We start from the raw sequence: 13,210 nt of genomic DNA, 5'->3' as shown, positions 1-13,210 counted from the left end.
TTCAAATGATGATCTTGTTATATTAACTCTCAATTCATAAGCAGACTGAATCTAACATTAATACATTTTCTGAAGAAAATGTGAGTGGTGCTTGCCCTTGCAAAAGTTGCCACCACAATGCTTGTGCATTGTGGTTGGTTGCCATGGGATTGCTATGCAGTTTTTAACGTGCTCTAGGTGGTTGCTCTCGGAGTTCTGGGTGGTTACTATGTGGTTGCTAAGTGGCCGAAGTCAAAAAAGCCCACTTCTATGATATTCTGGTCCCTAGATATGTCCTGGATTCCTCTTTAGTTGTAAGTATATAGGAATTTTTCTTCAATTTTATCATCTGTCATTGAAACTGTGTGATTTGATGTATCATTTCTGTCTGAAGCACAAACATTGCAGGACAAGTTAAATGTCAATACTTTATACTTAGGGTTAGGTGTTTGTTTAAATAGTTGCTAATAGTGATGTTTTGCCTTACTGTAAGCACCAATAAAAATGGGGTAGTGGGGTTTAAACATACTGTAGGAAACACACATTATATACAGTATTTAAGATGCATAATACTGCCTCGATATGATTCATTTATTTAAATATTTTCAAATATGGCAGCTATTGATAATTATATATAAAAGATATATATATAAAATGCTTGATTTGCTTGCTGCTGAAAATACAATTTTTTAATTAAAAGACAAAAATTGGTAGGTGTGATGTGCATGCTAGACAATTAGGTGCTCCACTGAGGATATGGCTTAAAAGAGATAATCCTAAAGGATAAAGAGAATTTGACGTGGGAGTTAAATATATTTTCCAACTTCTGCATAAGTTGAAAACAAAAATAACTGTTTGGCAATGATGAGAGCAGCAGTGATGTTCGATAAGTCCATAAGCTAGAACTCGCAGGAGGTTCCCAGTCGTTAGTACCCGTTGAGCACATGCACTACCCACTGAACCCCAGCTCCAACAGACTGCAAACAAAGAAATTTAGATTTCTACATTTTCAAAAAGAAATAATGTATATATGCAAAAAAACAAACAAAACAAAAAAAAAAACTGCTGCCTCTATGCTAGGATGTTGTTGCTGGTTGCCAGGGTGTTGCTATGCAGTTGCTAGTGTGTTATGGTTGTTATGGGTGGTTGCTAAGGTGATCTGGTGGACACTAAACTGTTCTTTACTGGTCCAAGTAAAAATTATATTCTGGTCCCAAGATATGGCTTGGGTCCCTTTTTTTATTGTGCCAGGCAAAAATTGTACTGTACATCTGATTGCTCAAAAAATAATAGCACAACTCTCCTCCTTTGAGGTATCATTCATGTTCATAGCACAAACAACAAGTTACATATCGAAGTTTAATACTTAGGGTTACAGTTTTGTTCCATTCTCTAGCCTTAAGTACAGTATGAACAAAAATAATAGTCTAATAATGCCAAAGATAAATGGAGCTTAATCTAAACTTTTAATGCTGTTTTTTTTTTCATTGTGATTTACTAATGAATTATTTGACTTTATGACCTTGTAGTTGTGCTGTTTTGTCATAGCTCAAAATTTTAACTTTTTACTCTCACTCTCCAGGTAATCAATATCTCAGATACTTTTCTTCCATTGTCACGGCCTTATCTAACTATGGATTTCTTTAATGTTCTGTTTGTCTCTTCTCTCCTTTTCTGTCTATCACCACATTTGTTTTCCCCTCTTCTCCTTCGATATGTCTTCTTAAAATCTGGCTCACAAAAACACATCCACACAAAAACACAGCTCTTTTCATCTGGATGTTTTCTAATCAGAGGAGCACCAATCAACAGTCCATGTTTTCTTACCGCATTGAGTTTTTTTTTCCAGCTTTCAATCTGGATTAAGATGAAAGAGCTCTGACAAGTCAATCATGAAGCTTCACTGGTTTGTAGGTAGGGGTGGAGGAAAAAGTAGGGTGGCCGTGAAGTGCAAAACAAAACAGCAAATCTAAAAACATACCAGCAAATCCAAAGACAAAATAACAATTCAGAAACACATTAACAAATCATAAAACACAACGGCAAATCCGAAAACAAAAGAGCAAATCAGAAAACACAACACCAAATCCAGAAACAAAACAACAAGTTAGAAAACACAACAGCAATTCAGAAAATACAACAGCAATTTGGTCGAAATGGAAAGGGTAGGTACCACAGCTATCAAAATCCATGCCAAAATGTCACTGACTGAAAAACTAAATAATTTGGAGTGTTTTCTCTCTCTGGAAAACAGTAACAGGAAACTTCATAACACAGAGAGTAAAAACAGCAAGAGGGAAAAGTTAGTTTTAGGTACGATGTTCATCTGTGGTCTCATGGTTCATCTAGTGTGTAAAGGACCATCTTAAAGTCCACAAACTGCGCTAAAACGTTGGTGGCATCCAAGCGTTCATTCAATTTGCATGTCCTAACTTAAAAAAAACCTGGTTGTTTAAAAAATAAAACTAATTAAAAAGGTTTCGGTTGCTGTAAATGGATAGATTTTCCAAGTATATCTAATTATATGAATACAGTATTCAATTATTTTAGAAAAAACACCACTAAAATTCATCAAGATGTAATTTTTACATTACAGAGGTTTTAGTAGGCTGCCAGTTGTGTGAATGACTAACTTGCATTGTTTTGTTATTGGTTTTATTATTATTATTATTATTATTATTATTATTATATTTAAAAAAAAAAATTTATAATTCCACATCCTGGGAAAATCTCACCCAGAGTAAATCAGCATATGTAATAGCAGCCTTCTACAACCTTTACAATATGAATATAATCTTGGTAAAATTTCAGCTATTTTTTTCTAAAATAATTTAACACTGTACTCATAATTGGACATGCTGGCTTCAAATGTAGAAATAAAAATTGTAGAAATTTTTGTTATGTTAGAATATGCAAGTCAACTGAATGAACGCTTGGACACCAGCGTTTTAGCGCAGTTTGTGGAATTTTTAGACGGTCCCTTACACACCAGACGAACATCCTACCTAAAACTTTTCCCACTCGCTGTTTTTGCTCTCTGTGTTATAAAGTGTCCCGTTACTGTTTTACTGAGTAACAAACCACTCACAATGTTCAGTAAGTGTACATTTGGAATGAATTTTGAAATAATTGTGCAAGTGGGCAGAGAACCAGTCCTGAGGAAAGGACTAGTTCTCATCTACACAACCAATCAGGTGAGAAGCTACAGTATGGTAACTACCCTTTCCATTTCAACTGAATTGCTGTTGTGTTTTCTGTCTTGCCATTGTGTTTTCTGAACTTCTGTTGTGTTTTCTGAACTGCTGTTGTGTTTTCTGAATTGCTGTTTTGTTTTCTGATTTGCTGTTGTATTTTCTAACTTGTTGTTTTGCTTCTGGATTTGGTGTTGTGTTTTCTGATTTGCTCTTTTGTTTTCGGATTTGCCGTTGTGTTTTACGATTTGTTAATGTGTTTCTGAATTGTTATTTTGTCTTCGGCTTGACTTCACGACCACCATAAAAAAGCGATATTTTTTCAAAATATTGCAATATTTTACCACACACAACTGTAGTCTAATAGTCTAATGCCAAGAATCAATATTTTGTTACATTTTCAAATTAGTTTCAAATTATTGTGATATTTTTACTTATGATACAGTATGAATAGTCTAACACCAAGAATTGATATTTTCAGCTACATTTTCAAATTAGTTTCAAAGTAGGGCCTTATTTTATCTAACTATATTGTATCAATTGTCTAATGCCAAGAATCAATATTTTAAGTTACATTTTCAAATTACTTTCAAGGTATCACAATATTTTACTTCACAATACTGTATCAATTGTCTAAGGCCAAGAAACATTTTCAAATTAGTAACAAAATATTGCAATATCTTACCTCAATAATCTGTATCAATATTTTAATGCCAAAAATTAATATTTTTAGTTACATTTTAAAATAAGTTTCAAAGTATCACAATATTTTCTCACGATACTGTATCAATTGTCTAAAGCCAAGATTTGATATTTGTATCTACATTTTTTTATTAATTTCAAAGTTTTGTGATATCTTACCTCATAATCCTGTATGAATATTCTAATGCCAAGAATCAATATTTTTAGTTACATTTTCAAATTACTTTCAATTTTACCTCACAATAGATGTGTCAATTGTCTAATGCCAAGATTCCATATTTTTATCAAAATTCTCAAATTAGTTTCAAAGATTTGCAACATTTTACCTCATGACACTATGAATAGTCTAATGCCAAGTAAAAAAAAAATTCAGTGACATTAGTTTCAAAGTGTCACAATATTTTACCTCACAACACTGCATCAATTACTTTGAGAAAAAGGGCACCACTCAGAGCAATTGTATGAGAGGACGAAATGTACTGCACCATTACATCAACGAGCACACAATTATTTCTATTCAACCAAAATGATTCTAAAATGCAGAATGAGCTATCAACAAAAGTCTACAACTTATTTAATTTGTAAAGATATCCGTATAGATCCTATGCACTGCTAGACTGCAAGGGTTTTCATGTAATGATAAACCCACTTGAACCAAAGTGTGCTATTCCGTCAAGCCATTTTCTTTTCTTTTTACTGACACTGGTGTGCAGATGCTCTAGGTTGCTTCTATGGCTCTAAGATAAAGTAAAGCAAGAAATTCAGCACACATTGTGCAAAGCACAGATGTCCAATAAAGATGAAAAATAAACAAGTAAAATATTGCAATATATTACAGTTTTGAACAGTAAAAAAAATAATTAAAAAAAATAAAAAATAAAAAATTGCACTATCACATTACGTACCACAACTACTTTTGGGTAAAACCTACATCACGGCTGGCTTAATGACCACGATTTTACCCTATGATGAACACCCAGAAAGTTGACTGATTAAAATTTGGTTACACAGAGCACATCTACATATTCCAGGCTTATTTATTGTTGTGTGTTGTTTTAGCTAAGACATTTGTGATGAATTATTAGTTGCACATGAATGCCTTACGTGTGTGTTTCTACAGTACATTTACACTCTCTGCTGGCCAACGTGAGGCTGATTAGTTCTTTCCCCAGTCAATACTGAATAGGGCACTCAGCATGATAGGCAATCACGTCGGATCAATACTAATGTTTTTAGAGACTTCGGGTGAGTTTTGTTCGAGAAAGAAACTGCTATTTAATTCAGTCAGAGTGTATTTATTATCAGCATTAATTTATAGGCTCAGTAAGTCTCATCTAACCGGCTCCACCATCTTTTCTGCTTCAACTATTGTTGACTATATGAGCTACTGTGCAAAATGCCTTCTCTGACTTCAATTTCAAATGATTTCCTCTTGGTTTTTAGAAGTCTATGAGACACACTTCAGAGAATGCCTGTATAAAGCATTGTAATTCTTTTAAATGTCTTGGCATCGAAGAATCCACAGGTCTAAAGCTCTCAGATCTACAGTAAATAGAAAAGTTGTATTTTGCTCTGTAAAATCAGCCCTCAGGGTCAGTATATGTTCACAAAAGGAAGGGCAGAAGCAAAAGGTCAAGCGATGTTAAAATGAAGTCCATTCTTACCTTCCACTCACTACAAAACAGGCCACTAGGAAGATAAGAAGCACAATGCCACCAGCAATGGACACCGCCAGGATAGTGGATTGGTTTGGATCCCCAATGGCCAGCATATCTAAAGGGAAAGAGAGAGAGAAACATACATTTATATATATATATATATATATATATATATATATATATATATATATATATATATATATATATATATATTATTATTATTATTATTATTATTATTATTATTATTATTAATTTATTTATTTTTTGCATTGAGATTCACTTTCGGAGGTCCCAGAGAGTAAAAGACCCCAGAGCTCTATGTCGAAGTACTAATAATTCAGAAAATTAGCCATTTATATTCCCTTCCCTTTTAATATGTTCTTCTAACCAAATCAAAACCCAGTGGACAGATATTATCGACACTTTAACCCTCTGTTTTACCACAAAGTAGACATGGTGTTTTCAGAAAGGTAATTTTTACCCAGTAAAATCCCATTATTTCTGGTCAATTTGACCCCAGCAAAAACACACAAATCAAAAATAGACAACTGGTAGGTTATACAGCTCCAGCGTGTACATCAGTCCCAGAATATTAACATAATTAATTGCATTTATTCACATTTTATACCTGGGGTCTCTGAACCCCCTTCCCAAAAAAAAAAAAAAAAAAAAAAGTAAAATTTTTCATGTCGGAAACTTAAAGCACGATGTCATGTTCAGATTTGGTTTATAATAAATTCTCTTAAAATGAGCAAAAATTGAGAAATATCAACCTGTTATTTCAATGTTAAGTATGTTTTGTGAGCTAATATAAGGGGCTTGGTGTTGTTTATACTGTAAATTGTATAAACCTTAATATATCAAGCTTTGCTTGTTTCACTCCAAAAGACCAGAGTCAGCTGTATTGTGCCACTAAACATGTAGGCGAATTTTATAATTTACGCATGCCATCCAAATAGGTATGTTAACAGAGAGAATAACAGGCTCAGTTTGAAAGTTTCACGGCGAGTATATTGATTTTATGCTGCCGCAATCCAGCCATTACTCAAAACAAATACATCATTTATCAAGCCTGGCAACGCATGAGTAACCGCCTCTTTCAGGAAAATGAATATCTCCAGCAACAGGAATTGATTTAAAATTCCACTCAACGCCATTCAACAAGCTCAGTTATGCAGTGCACACTGTACAGCAAGAACTCGTAATTTACGGAGACAGGACTGTATCAACATACCAAATCATTTAGGCAATATGCAAAGAGTTTGATTTGAATTTCATAAATCATAAAGTATTTGTTTTGCTTTATTTTTACCACTATTAGTGACAGTACAGTGTGAGATAGAACAGAAAATGATGTAGAAGAGGGGCAACTGGATCAGAAAATGTTGCTAGCCAAATTCGAACCTGTGTTGCCCGCATGAGAACAGTTCAGTGTTAGAACAACTGCACTGTAAGTCTGCTAAGTCAAGGCTTCATATATTACTTTTAAATATTTTTTTATGTATTATCAGATTCAGCAGTTATGCTATTCATAGTACTATGATTCTTATTATAGTACAATGTTAGTCCATCCTGTATGCACAAATGCACATGGTGTAAGCCATTTATGAATTTCACTATGAGCTGCAGGCTTAAGCATTTCTCATATAATAAAAAAAAGTTATTACTATACTGGACTCTGTTAAATTTGAGCTGGGCAGATCAGGTCCACTGAGTTCTGTGATATGCTTATAGAGAAATGCTCGCTGGGCCGTGACCTGCTTTAAATTAGGCACGTATACCACAAGGCCTCTGTGTTTACTGTATGCCCTAAAGGCTTTTCAATTGTGCCTCCATTCTTTGATCCCCATCAAAGAAAAGCAGGTTAGCTCAAAACAGCCCTGTTAGTCCTCAAGAGACACAAAGACACACACTGTGCATCCCTCCCAGAGAGTATAAGCAGGAGGTTTGGTAAATAAGTCACACACCAGTTCACCATATTAAATGCAGAGCACTGCCCTGAATTCCCTAGCAGCTGCTTGACAAAGGAAAGGGGAAACAAGTGTTAGAATACAAAGACGGGACAAAAGACAGGGGAGAGAGAGAAATAAAGAACGAGAAAGGGTCTCTAAAAGGAACATGAAGACGTGCAGAGAAGAAAAATAGGGAAAAGAAAGAGGAAACAGCTGAGAGAAGACATAAACTGTGATCTGATTCACATGGTCTTATTGCAGTGTTTACTGATCCCTACACACTGAGCAGGGGATATATGTACACTGCAAACAATCATTTGCTTAGTTAGTATTTTTGTTTTATTTTCCAATAAACATCTTTAAAACAAGATAAATGTTTTTTTTTTTTTTTTTTTTGCAAATTTGTATAAGATAATGAGTATATACCTTGCATGACATTTTTACTATCCCATTGGCAAACTGATTTAATTTTTGTTTGTTTTAGGCATAAATCAACCAAAATTTGTGAAGTTAATGCTTTAAACAAAGGAATAAAAGAAAAATAACTAGTGGCGTATGAAAAGTAAACTTAATGCAAGATATATTGTCTGAAAACAAGCTTTATTATATTACACTATTTTGCTTCTGGAGTCAATGTATCTTGTTTTAAAAATGATTAGACATTTATCCTGGAAAACAAGACAACAGTACTAAATAAGAAAGGGATTTTTATTGCAGAGCAGAAGTTCACTTGGTTTGAAAAAATAAGTTAATTTGGAACAACTGTGTAGAAACCACACCTGGGGTAAATTAAGGTGAATAAAAATGCCGGTCCCTCAACTCTTTCCCACTGTGTTTATTTGAGCCAAAGGGTATCGGGCGATTGGAATGTATCCATAGAAATGTTAACAATACATCAAGTGCTGTAAGATTACCTTCATGACTGGTCTCCAGCTCTATCTCTCCGCCATAGTTGCCGTAGCCTCCGTCGGTGCGTGCCCTCACTCTGAACACATAGATGGTGCCCGGCTTTAGTCCCTCCACTGTCATCATGTGGCCTTTGGTCTTCAGAACTGTGTAGTTCTGATCTCTCTGGTTCTAAAAGGGAACAAATCACAAGACACGCTATCATTGAGATTTTTTTATTATTATTATTTATTATTTATTATAACTTGCTTATTTTGTGTCTTTTGCCACTTTTAGTAATGGCTACAGTACACAGAAGACATGAAATGATGTGAAAAACTCCCATCCCAGCTTAATATGCAGGGTTATCTATGAGGAAAAGTGTAACCACTGTGGTTCTTTGACGTTTTCATGGCATTGTTTATTTGACTGTCCCGAGTAGCCTGGCAAAGCAGCATTGGCTAATATATTGGCCTTTGGCATGAGTTTAGGGTGGGGCTTTCTCTTTATTTAACCAATTGTAAATTGGGGGAGTGTTTAAATAGAGGGAAACATATTTAAAACAGTAATTATTTTTGCAATTTTGTTTGGTGATGCTATTGGTGCAGAAATTGCACACTTGACCTATAAAAACACTGGCATTCGCACCAGTTACTTTCAGCAGACACCTTTGGTAACTGAAATGAAATCATAAGGGTGCAAGAAAGTGTGTTCATTCTTGATACGATACTTTGCAGACAGTGTTAACCACAAGTAAAATTAGCTGAACATTTTTAATATATTAACACGTGTTAAAGCTGTGAAATAAATAGTGGGATAGTAACACTGACAGACAGGCACCACGCAGAGAAGCAGAATCGTGGTTCTCAGCTGCAGAATAAGAAATAAGAGTATTAATGAAGGATATTATTTCAGTAGCATGTTAACAGTGTAAGCTGCAGGAATCATATTTTGATAGTCATTTTCGAAAGGCATATACTGAGTAAAAATTTTCGTCCTGTGCTAACAGATCAGGTTAGGGCTTTAGTTTACACTGTTGACATAATTATAGTCTGATTACAGTTACGTAAGTCAGAAAACTGCTTTTTGATGCTGCAGTAGTGTGTGAAGGTGTGTTAAGGTGTGTTTTGATTTATTTTATAGTCACTTACAAGACTACCTACTCACACACTCTACATGGGAGATTCACTGATGTACTGATGCATATTGTGCAAAATGGCTAAAAATGTCACTTCCAAAATGATTGGCTGGCTGTTCACGATTTTCTAGGAGTCAGGGTGCATAGGTTTTTATTTGTCCTCCAGGAAACAAAGCATTTGCTGAAGTTTCCTGGAGTAGATATCCTTGAGCATAGAGTAACTGTATTTTCTGCTTTGTTGTCAGAGTAATGTCCAATTTCAGATCTACGCAACATAAATGTGAAAAAAACAAAACAAAACAAAAAACTATGGTTTTATGTGTGTCTTCAGTGGTCTGGTCAACACAAATGGAATGAATTAATAATTTAGATTATGGATGGACATAATGAGACATGATGTGCCTTAGAGAAATCAGCACCAGGCATCAATCTGTGTGTTCAGTCTGAGCTCACATCCCATCCCATCAAAAGGCAACCAGTATGAGTGCCAGACAAGACTGGGTCAAACGTCTGCATCTGTGTAGGACTAATGTAAAAAGACCTCTATCATGTGAATACACAGCCTTTTTTTTCTACAAGAAATACATCTAAGAGGACTGTGTGACACTTTTGCAAGCCATTGTGTTTTCCCTCTATATCATGGCAATGCACCATCTCCATTGAAATCAATGGATTCACAGCGTTCCCTGATAGAGCGTAAACTCTAGTGTTTAAGTGCCCTAAGATTGAAAATAATTGACTTCAGTGCATTGATATCAGCACTGTAATGGGAATTTTGACATGTGCATTTTTTTCTTAATTTTTTGCCATCCTATTGACCGGTTTCAGTTGCCATACTTTTGACCATCAGTGGAAGGAAACAATGGCGGTGAATGGAAAAACACCCATGAAACGACATCAACAAAAACATCAAAAATGCTCTGAAGACAGCACAAATATAGTCAAACTGGCCTTTCATGGACATTTAAATATCTTTTATCCACAATTCATCTCTGTATGCCAGTGAGTTGGTCATGTGATCAGTGACTACACATGCCCACCGGTACATCACCATAAATCATTCTCTCATTGAGAAGTTATAAACTGTGTTATTTTCAGGTCAAATTTGGTCACAATATAACAACATTTCTGTGATGATCCCATCTGTGTGAATGTAACAGCTCATTTTAACTTCTGAAGAAGGCTTCTGTTGCATCCCACAGCGCAGCACACTGAAGGTAAATAGAATTTTGGTCACAAACATGGTGGTGCCGTCATACAGTGACATCACATGAAACAGGTCAATAGGTTATGAATGAATGAATGAATGTTAAATTTATATATTGTAGCACTTTTCTGACACTTCACTTAAAGTCCTTTACACAGTGAACAGGGGACTTTTCTCAACCAGTGTTCAGCATCCAACTGGATGATACACGGCAGCCATAGTGTGCCAGTACTCTCACCACACACCAGCTATTGGTGGAGAGGAGAGAGTAAAGGTAGGTTAGTAAAGAAATGAACGAGACTGGAACATGGCTCAGGCCAGATTCAAGCCCACATGTAGGACTGTGAGTGGTGTATAGGTGAGCTACAGTGATGGTATTCTCTTTTGTTGGTGACGTCAGCCCAGGCTTCATTCTCCCACTATATTTAAAGAGCTACACATATGTGACCAGTCGACTGTGGCACACGGGGCTACTGATTGCTTTCATTCCCAAAGGCACAATGATGCTTCAGCCCTCAATTACACATGCCAGGGCTGCCTGGACAACTGCAATCGTTAAAGCTTGTAATAGGGGTCAAAGAGGCATATGTTTATCTGTGTGTAAGGATGAGACAAGAGCTTATTAAAGACGAGTGACTGAAAATAAGAAGAGAAGAGAAGAGAAGAGAAGAGAAGAGAAGAGAAGAGAAGAGAAGAGAAGAGATTTTCTGGAGACAAGACAACATAAGAAAATAAGTCTACTTGATACAAAACAAGATGAGACAAGACAAGTTGAGACAAAATGAGACAAGACAAGACGAGATCTTCTCAAGATAAGACAAAATAAGAAGATAAGACCAGACGAAACAAGATGAGAGGAGACAAGATTTTCTCCTGAGACAAGACAAAATGAAAGATCTTCTTGAGACAAAATGAGATGAGATGTAACAAGATGAAACAAGATGAGATGTTCTCAAGATGAGAAGACAAAATGAAATGAGAAGAGATATTCTCAAGACAAAACGAGATGAGACAAGATGAGATAAGATGAAACAAGATAAGATCTTCTAGAGACAAGAGTAGACAAAATGAGATGAGAAGAGATCTTGAGACAAAACAAGACAAGATGAGATCTTCTTGAGACAAGACAAATTAAGGAAATAAAATCTTGAGACGAAATGACAAAATGAGACAACATGAGATTCTCAAGACAAGACAAAATGAGAAGGGATCTTCAAGATGAAACAAAATGAGAGAAGATCAGTAGAGACAAGATGTGATCTTCAAGACAAGACAAAGGAGATGAGAATAAATCTCAAGGTGAAACAAGACAAGATGATGTGAGACGAGATCTTTGAGAAAAGACAAAATGAGAAGAAATATTCTTGAGACAAGATGAAACAGGATGAAGATAATATGAGATGTGAAGAGATCTTCTCAAGTCATAAGATGAGATGAGTCAAGATGAAACAATACAAAATAAAATTTGATCTTCTGAAGACAAGACAAAATTAGATGAGAAGAAAGGAGACCTTGAGAAAAAACAAGAGGAAAGGAGAGGAGAGGAGAAGAGAGGAGACTTACCTTCTCATAGTAGATGACCTCATATTCCACAATCACTCCATTGGGTCTGTTGGGTCCCTGCCACGCCAGTGTGATACTGTCTTTGCTTTTTCTCTCCTTCAGGATTAAATTCACTACAGAAAGAGAGAAACAAGAAACCATGAGATAGACGTGCAAAGTGTGACACAATGTGACGATACGCATACATGTGGGCGCCCTCAGGAAACACAGGCAATCATTTTAAGAATACACAAGATTGTGTGTGTGTGTGCGTTCGTGTGTGGGGGGGTTTGGGTGGTTTACGAGGACATTTTTTTTAGGTTACACACTGGTAATTACAAGGGTATTAAGCTATAAATGTGGTTTATGTGGACATTTCTTGTCCCCATAATTCAAATCGCTTAAAAAACATATTAAACAATGTTTTTTTTGAAAATGTAAATATGCAGAAAGTTTTTTGTGAGGGTTAGGTTTAGGGGTTGGGTTAAGGTTTGGGGATAGAATCTATAGTTTGTACAGTATAAAAATCATTATGTCAATGGAGAGTCCTTATAAGGATAGCCGCACCAACATGTTTGTGTGTGTGTGTGTGTGTGTGCGTGTGTGTCAATCGCCAATCTGTACAATCGCATCTTCTCGGGTCACACAGTTTTATTCCAGTCACACTTCTATTGCTACAAATCACCACTGAGAGCTCACAATTCCCCTCTACACACTCGAGAGTGCTTTACACACGCACACATATTGGCTAACACACAAACTGCTGGGAAATCTTTGTCTAAGGAGACAGAGAGCTACGCACCAGCAGGCAATTGCACTCCTGGATCACCACGACCTGCTGCCTAACACCCCTTCTGCCTCTCTCCCTCTCTTCCGTCTCTTTACCTTGCTACACTATAATAGGATGAGCGCAAAAGAAAGAGAGGGGGTTATGGGAGAAAAAATATAGAGAGAGA

At 35.8% G+C, this 13,210-nt stretch overlaps 1 protein-coding gene across 1 annotated transcript in view; it reads right to left on the bottom strand.

Annotated features, from left to right (window-relative positions):
* LOC127440514 (ephrin type-A receptor 3-like) overlaps nucleotides 1–13,210 on the bottom strand; it is a 225,783-nt gene that overhangs the window by 69,101 nt on the left and 143,472 nt on the right. The window contains exons 6-8 of the mRNA XM_051697142.1: nucleotides 12,276–12,388; nucleotides 8,397–8,559; nucleotides 5,537–5,645 (exon numbers count right to left, since the gene is read on the bottom strand). Of these exons, the coding sequence (XP_051553102.1) occupies nucleotides 5,537–5,645; nucleotides 8,397–8,559; nucleotides 12,276–12,388 (385 nt within the window). The remainder of the gene's footprint in view (nucleotides 1–5,536; nucleotides 5,646–8,396; nucleotides 8,560–12,275; nucleotides 12,389–13,210) is intronic.

The sequence above is a fragment of the Myxocyprinus asiaticus genome, chromosome 5 (genome assembly GCF_019703515.2).
Source record: "Myxocyprinus asiaticus isolate MX2 ecotype Aquarium Trade chromosome 5, UBuf_Myxa_2, whole genome shotgun sequence".
NCBI classification, from domain to species: Eukaryota; Metazoa; Chordata; class Actinopteri; order Cypriniformes; family Catostomidae; genus Myxocyprinus; species Myxocyprinus asiaticus.
Note: the sequence above shows the minus strand (reverse complement) of the source record. Positions and strands in the feature narration are given on the sequence as shown.